General features: G+C 40.7%; 1 protein-coding gene across 1 annotated transcript; it reads right to left on the bottom strand.

Annotated features, from left to right (window-relative positions):
* Positions 1 to 5,067: 5,067 nt before the first annotated feature.
* Positions 5,068 to 7,763, bottom strand: rab32b (RAB32b, member RAS oncogene family). Its single transcript, XM_076749229.1, has 3 exons — positions 7,550 to 7,763; positions 6,229 to 6,506; positions 5,068 to 5,367 (listed from the first exon to the last, which is right to left on the bottom strand). Exons 1-3 carry the CDS (start codon positions 7,761 to 7,763, stop codon positions 5,203 to 5,205), a joined length of 657 nt encoding a protein of 218 aa, XP_076605344.1. The 3' UTR covers positions 5,068 to 5,202.
* Between the last annotated feature and the right edge of the window lie 263 nt (positions 7,764 to 8,026).

The following is an 8,026-nucleotide window of genomic DNA, read 5'->3' as shown; positions in this document are numbered from 1 at the left end:
ATGCTGGGCCGGCGTTATTCTGTGACCCGTCAGATTAGGTGACCTCGGCAGGAATTTCATCTAGAAAACGCTTGAGCCAGAGCTGTATGCTGTATTTTGATAGTTTTTGACAAAAAATGTACGCAACAGGACACACATTCTTAATAATGTGTTAATGTTAATAACACAAATCGATACCAGTTTCCAGTGGAGGACAAGTACTTTTAAATAGCTTATTTCATTCCGTCAGACAGACGAAATACTGAAGATAATGGTCTGTAAAATGTGCTTTACTTATCTCATTCTCTAGTTTGAGGAGACAAAAAGTGATCAAATTGGGCCATCAGTGTAACATGCTCAAAAATAATGTTAATTCAAGTGTAAAATACATAAATAAGTTTGACTACCAAAATGTGATAAAATGAGTGTGAAAAATAATCAAAAATGGCAAAACCTAATAAAAAGCTAATCCACATGGTGTCAATCTCGTGGAAAACGCAACTGAAAAATATACATGAAAACCACGGAATGTTATAGGTCTGACTGCCTTTAATATAATACCACTACTACTACTACTACTACTACTACTACTACTACTACTACTAATAATAATAATAATAATAATAATAATAATAATAATAACATAAGACATCATTTTCAGAGGTCATTGCATCAGTGCCTGATCCTCCATCTGAGAACGTCTTTCCCTCCCTCTCTGTGTTTCTCTCTGCATCAGCAAACCTAGAACTTGCAAATGCATCAATCTCCAAATGCAGCCACGTCAGGTTTGACTTATCATTGTAGAAAAAAAAGGGAATCAGACTGTCTGTAACAAAATCTGTTTGAAAACATTTTAATTAGGGGAGGAAAAGAGCAGAGGAACGTTAAACTCAGTCAGTTTCAGTTTTGTGGCCCCCTGCTGGCTGAGGAGCAGTCTGAAAGCCTTGGAGCTAAGTTAAAAAGAAAAGATGCCCTTGTGACAGCTACCAAAGCCTTAAAGTCTAAAAACTATGAAATAATAATGCTGGGGCAGTGAGAAAAACATGCCACAGATCCACAGAACTGCTAAAATTCTGCATTTAAATCTTCTCGTTTATAATCCTCTTCACTAAAGATCTTTCCCACAGGAATTTGAGAGGGAGGGTTAAGTTCCCAATTCAGAGTTCACTCTTTTGTGTGTGCATGGAAAATAGGCTGTATTTCCTCATTCCTCATGTTCCCCAAGGAGAAAAAAATGAGGTTATTTTACTTCCACAGAGAATTAGAAACTAGAAAATCTGGTTAGATGACAACCAGAAAACCTGGTTAAATGATCACCTTCATGATCTGTCTTTTACGAGGCTCATATTTTAATTGACTAACATTTCCTGACTGATTTTGTAATGTAGATGGAACATTGTAAAGAATTAAGTAGCACGCTTTAAATAATACATCTGAAACAGGCATGTAAGACATGTAATCGTAAACTGCACTGTTAATCCCAGCAGTGTTTTATAATGAAGTAAACCATGTCATTTAGACTATTTCATTATTACATTTTGAGCAACATAAGTGTACAGAACAGAATTTCAAGTGTCTTGTTTAGTAATAGTGGTAGAAAGTAACTATATACATGTACTAAAAACCTGTACTTGAGATCAATTTTGAAGTACTTGTACTTTACATCAGTATTTCCCTTTTATGTTATGCTGTGCTTCTACTTATTTCTCAGGAAAATTTTGTGTTTTTTACTCCATGTATGTGTGTGTGTACGAACCAGACAAGATGTTATTCCTTTTGCAAACAGTGTATGTTTCCTCTCACACAGTTTCACCCTGAGGCTTTTTGTTTTTGCACATGTATGTTTTGCACACTAGATGGCGCAGTCAACCAATATTACACCGTCCTGCAATCTGACAGCGTTTTGTTGAGGTGGAGGGCTCCTCTTCAGCCAAAATTCAGCACCGCGGACAGCAGCACATGGATTCCTGCCCCTGATTGGTTGCCTTGCTGGGACAGGATATGATCTGTTTTTGATAATTAGGTTCATTCACATTCTGGGATTTTCACACACAGGCGCTTCAAAGAGTTGGCGTAACATACAGAATGTCTATGCAGTGAGATACCAGCCTGGTTTTACTGTTTGCTTTCCACAGACAGCGAATCCTTAATTAACACGGGCCATCACAAAATGGGTCACTCAGAACACAATAAGAGCCAGACAGCAGCACGGCAGGGACGCACGCGCCGCTTCACTCCTCAGCAGCCTATTCACAAGTTTGACTAAATTGAAATTTTCATGCAATCATGCATATATGAACGAAGCTGCCAGTGAAAACGCGCACTGGAGGGCAGATAAAATGGGGCAATATCAATAATGCACAAGTAATGGGATCTGCTGCGGAGAGTGCGACTCCCATTCAAACTGTCATATTTATAAACAACAAGTTAAGAGACTGAGCTTTTGTGTCCGATGTGAAGAAGTATTGGGGCCAGCTTCCCTGTTTGACTCCTGAATTTAGGTCTCTAGTATCTGGGACATATATCCATAATTAGCAGTTGTGTTTTACTTCTTCCCTCACTTTCCCTCAGGCACGATTGCAGCTTGATGTAAACTACCATCCTGCCTTTTTTTGTTGCAACTCACTCGATCAGCAAAGTGCAAACTGTAGATGCTGGGATAATAAAGCAGTGTGGGTTTTACACGTAGGCTACTGCAAGTTTGAATAGAAACATGCACATGCCATACCTGGATGGAGCCTGAATTTGGACAAAAGCTGCTGTGTATAGGTACCTGGCAGCAGGATGTGGAACAGTTCCCTAGATGCACAGCAAGGACACTGAGAAGTAAAACTACAGGACAGCAAAGGACAGATTAGTGCGCAAAAATAACCAGTGTAATACACAACACGTCAGTGAGCATAAAGGACAAGGTTTCACTCTCCCCAAACATCTACGAGACAATGCAGGGAATCATACTGCTGACTTCGTAATATATCAGGTAAATTAATGCCATTAAAAGCATCCAGTCTCTTTGAAGATGAAGATTTATTTGACAGTGATGTGCAGAGTACTAAATGAGTCAATCATTCATTCAACTGTGTATCAGTATGAAAAGGAAGGCAATTAATCCCTTTGAAACGGATCCCCTTAGAAAATTAAGGGACACTGCGGACAAAAACTTTAAAGGCCTTATCTGACAAGGCACCATGATTAACACAGTCGATCTGACCTCACATCAGTCTTCTTCGGGGCTGTGCAAAAGAAAAACAGTACGTTACATATAGATATATGTGGACAGAGATGTCTGCTTCTGCCGATAGTGTATCACACAGAAACTAATGAGTCTTATGAACACAGACCTCAAACCCATAAGAATTTATTTATGTGGCTCCACGGTACCAAAACCAAATAATCAGAATATATAAACACATAAAGTAAAAATGAGAAGTACTTTGCAAGTTCGCCATACAGAGACTTTACTCAACTAGTACAATTAAGTAGAATGTTGGTGCTTTACCTGATTATTTCTGCATTATACTACTTAGTATTTACCACAGTTCAGAGGTAAATATTGTATTTTTTATTTCACTGCATTTATCAGCAGCTACTTTGCAGATTAAATTGCTCACACAAAACCTTTGATGATCTTATAACATACTATGCACTGCTGTGGATTAAGCTACCCAAGTTTCTTACTGACCAGCCACAACATTAAAATACTGCACATGAATGCACTAGTAATACTATAAAAATACAACTGTCAGGGGTCATTTTTCTGGATAATGAGTATATTTTGTGGATAATACCTCTGTAGTTTTATTTAAGTACAATTTACATTAACACTTTATATTAAGGTACACACATATTCACCATTCACTAGCATATTGGGTCTTTATTAGTCATTATAAAGCACTGATTGTGTTATTAGGGTTAGGGTTATTAATTATTAGGTTTTTAAGACTGTATTTCATGTATGACAACTTCCTTTACTCACCATCAAACAATAATTAGGAGGTTATTAAGGTAAAACTCTTAGTTAATGGCCTAGTAGCTGTAGAATAATCATGCAGAATAAAGCATTAATAAGTGCTTTATGATGACTAATAAAGAGCCAGTATGTGACTAATATGCATGCTACTAAGCAGCTAGTTAATGGTGAATGTGTGTACCTTAATATGAAGTGTTTTCAAATGTAGTTATTTTATGTTTATATTAGTTTAATGCAACTTTTGCAAGAACAGGATCTCAACCTTCCCTCGTGCACTTCTGATTGTCAATAATATGAAGCATCTTTTTCAGAGGTCATTGCTGTAACGTGCCTGATCCTCCATCTGAGAATGTCTTTCCCTCTCTCTCTCTCTCCGTTTCTCTCTGCATCAACAAATCTAGAACTCGCAAATGCATCAATCTCCAAACGCAGTCACGTCATGTTTGACTTATCGTTGCAGAAAAAAGAGGAATCAGAAAGTCTTTTGATATTTGTCGTCTGTCAGTGATTAGATACAGCATCCCTCCAGCGCAGCACACTCAGTGGCTCGGTCCTCTCTGGGCGGTGGATGTAGCAGCATGGTGCATTTTCACATATTCCCTCCCTCCACCAAAATCAGGTCACGCTGATAGCTTTTCTCTGCTATTGGCCATATCAAGCCGGGCTGCAATGCTTATGCATGGGTCTGAGCTCGTCTCACTGTGAAGTGATTAACAGATAATTATATGCATGGGTTGCATAACAGACAAGTAACAGAGCTTGGTTGTAATAGGTTGTAATTTAATGAGGAATACTTCACAACTTCATATACAGAAATATTTTCAGACGTTTTTCTCCCTCTTGCTATTTTCTGTTGTTTGAGAAAACGGCAGTTGTGACTAGTTCACAGTTCCAGGCCTCTCACTATAGCAGGTCAATCACAAACAAGTCTTGCTTACACAGGGAGTGTCGCAGACTTTTCCCAGCAGGATGTGTGCCATGCTGATCTCTTTATTAGCCTGACTGCGAATTAATCAGTGAATTATCGGAGAAATTAGCTCAATCATCTCCACTGAGGTGTTTATGAGGCAGCCCACACAGTCAACACTTTACTGAGAAACCAGGCAATGCAGAAATATAAATATACAGTTACCGACTATATGTGGCGCAGGCTCACTGGCTTGTATGTGGTAGCTGTGGATTCATGACTTGGTATCAAAAACAGGTCTTTTTAGAGCGTCTAACCGGTAGCTGGCGTATTTTGGCTCTTTGCCTCAGAGCCGTGGACTCCAGCAGCACAATGACTGGCTCTGACTCTCCTCTGGAGCCTGGCTCACTTTGATCACGTCCCTGTGGTACTCTTCAGCGGACAGACTGGTGTCGCAGAGCATCATTTGTTTGACAAGGAAGGCACCTGCTTCATCAATATTTATGTTGTCCTAAAAATGATGAGGGAGAGATATGGTTTAGAGCATTGCGTATGCATCAATTCATCGAGTGTTTGGCTCGGCGTTCGGACCTTGGCTGCAAGTTCGTGTTAATATTTGAACGCGTTTTATGAGCAGGCTACTGTATATAGCTGCAGTGTTAAAGTTCAAGTTCGCCTTACTGACGTAGAGCGGAGCCTCAACAGTGCAAAATAACATGCAATCGCAAACATCATCCGACAAGTAAACCAAACAATTAATTTTTTTAACCTGAACCCAGTTTTAAAATAGCCAAATAAGAGAGTGACTTCACATATATTTAAACGTGTCTACTGTATGGGTGAGCATGGGTGGGACACCACTTATCAGCCACTTACAATGCAGTCCTGAGATCTCTCCTCAGGCAGCTTAACAGCCATTCACACCAGTACTCACATGACCCTACTGAGTCACATAACGTGCAGGTGGGTCAACCCATTGTTATCCATCAACACTTATTGTGCCATTAACACCTTGACTCATGAGACCCTAACGACTCCCATAATGCTGGGTGGAGCTATGATCCTGCAAGAGGACCAATGCCTGAGACTCCCCACCACTCAGTTAGAACTGAAGAAGCCTTTTGGATGAGAGGCGAAATGTCTTCTAGAACCGCGAGCAAGTCCAGCTGCCTTTGGAAGCACTTAGAAAGACATGTTATTAAGGAACGCCTGCGGGTTTGGGATCTCAGCGTGGGGCAGTTTCCATGCTGTTCTTGGAAGTCCAGTCTCTTATTGCTGTAACTGTGCTGCTGTAACGACTGAATTTCCAGGCTGGGGATCATCTTATACTATCTCATCTTACCGTAACTCCCATGAAAAATACAACACACACCTTTGCAGAGGTCTCAAACCAGCCCGCGAAGCTGTTGTCTTTACAGAAACCATCCAGAGAGGACACCAAGTCTCTGTCCCTTCCTATTATGTCACATTTGTTGGCCAACAGGACAGCAGGGACCGGACGCCCGCTGTCGAGACTGACTTTGCTGTCCAGGTCCTGCTTCCACTCTGCGGCAGCCTCCAAGGTGGAGCTGTTTGTCATGTCAAAGACCACTACTGCTCCCATCGCCCCTCTGTAGTACACCCTGGACATCTTCTTAAACCTCTCCTGGCCTTGAGGGAGGAGAAAAGAGATCTGTGTAATTTATGCTTCACCACAGCTAAATTCATTTTTGACAGGTAGGCTTTTGTTATTCGACAAAAGGCTGACAGCTTTTGGATTTGAACGTCAACACACAGTCAGCACTGCTCCTGTCTGTTTATCATGTGTGATTTGAATTATCATATCAAATTGGACTATAAACTAAATGTTATGTAACAAGTGAGAGACTGATAACAATAATTTTAAGTTTCCATGGACACTGGTTAGGATTATAATTAGCTCTGAGACAACATTGGTTAGAGAGCACTCACACGTACGTATTCGACAGTGATATTTCACTCGCAGCATGACTTCTTACAGCTTGAGGGCATGTTCTGCAGACTGGATCTCCTCTGAAACAACTGATGTCTCTTCGCTGTTCGAGACATACGCTATTTCCACTGTCCAAACCTATTGGAGTTACCGGCGCCTCTGGTCAGTTGATCTATTACAGTTTCCCCCACTGACGCTTGCTAACATATTAACATATATTGACTTTTTTTTTAACCCTCCAAATCTGCATTGGTTAAAAATTCTGCCTAATTCTAACTCAGGTCTTCACAATTCAGTGAAGACCCACCGTACTCTGCCTCTGATTGGCTAGCGTTAGTTGTCAGAGCCAATCAGAGGCAGAGTAGGGTCTTCGTGGAATAATGGGATAATGGGCTGTCAGACAAATGGGCTTCCAGTCCAGTGGGACATTTGTCTGACTATTTGGGTTTCGGAGCAAAGGGACATCGTCGTGGCACCATTGACGAGATCCTCGACACAGTTTGTGGATGTAGCGTACAGCTTGTACAGTAACAAAGAGAACAGCGGGGCCATGTTTGTAGTTCTTTTAGAAAAGCTGGGCGCAGTTTGTGGAAATACTGCATTTAAACACTGGTTTTAGAACAAAGATGCTCTAATCCTGGACAGACATTACACATTTCCATCATTTTTAAAATGGTAAAACAGATGCCAGACAGGCTGTAATATACAGCTTCAACAGAGACTTCATAATCTTGACACTCACCCGCAATATCCCAAAGCTGCAGTCTCACCACTGTCTGACGGTCCCATTCAATAGTTTTTAGACCAAAGTCAACTCCAATAGATGCCTTGTATCTTTCATCAAAGCGTTTATTTACATACCGCAAGACAATGCTGCTTTTTCCAACGCCTTGATCCCCAATGACTAAAACTTTAAACAGTTTCTCCATCCATAATGTCGCTGAGCTTCCTGCCATGTTGTAGTCGACAGGTAAAGGTATGGAGGCAAATTAATCTTTTCCCTAAACCGTGGCAAAACTAGGCCTGCTTCATGTCTGCTTTTAGACCAGACTGTGAAAGGCTCAACCCTACTTCCCTTTACGACTTCTTCTTAGCTTTCCTTTGCTGATTATCTTCCTTCACACAAACCCATAAACCTTCGACCTTTGATTTAAAACGGTTATTTGAGTGACCAAAGACAAAACCACAGAGCCGCTGAATGTTTCACCATGAAAAACAG

The sequence above is a fragment of the Chaetodon auriga genome, chromosome 14 (assembly GCF_051107435.1).
Source record: "Chaetodon auriga isolate fChaAug3 chromosome 14, fChaAug3.hap1, whole genome shotgun sequence".
In the NCBI taxonomy this organism is placed as follows: Eukaryota; Metazoa; Chordata; class Actinopteri; order Chaetodontiformes; family Chaetodontidae; genus Chaetodon; species Chaetodon auriga.
The sequence above is the reverse complement of the archived record's forward strand: the minus strand, read 5'-3'. Positions and strand labels throughout refer to the sequence as shown.

Coding starts and splice junctions, on each gene's coding strand:
- rab32b (XM_076749229.1), bottom strand. CDS start 7,763: ATGGCAGGAAGCTCAGCGACATTATGGATGGAGAAACTGTTTAAAGTT. Junction 6,507..7,549: donor GCAGCTTTGGGATATTGCGG/GTGAGTGTCAAG, acceptor TCCTCCCTCAAG/GCCAGGAGAGGTTTAAGAAG. Junction 5,368..6,228: donor GGTTTGAGACCTCTGCAAAG/GTGTGTGTTGTA, acceptor CATCATTTTTAG/GACAACATAAATATTGATGA.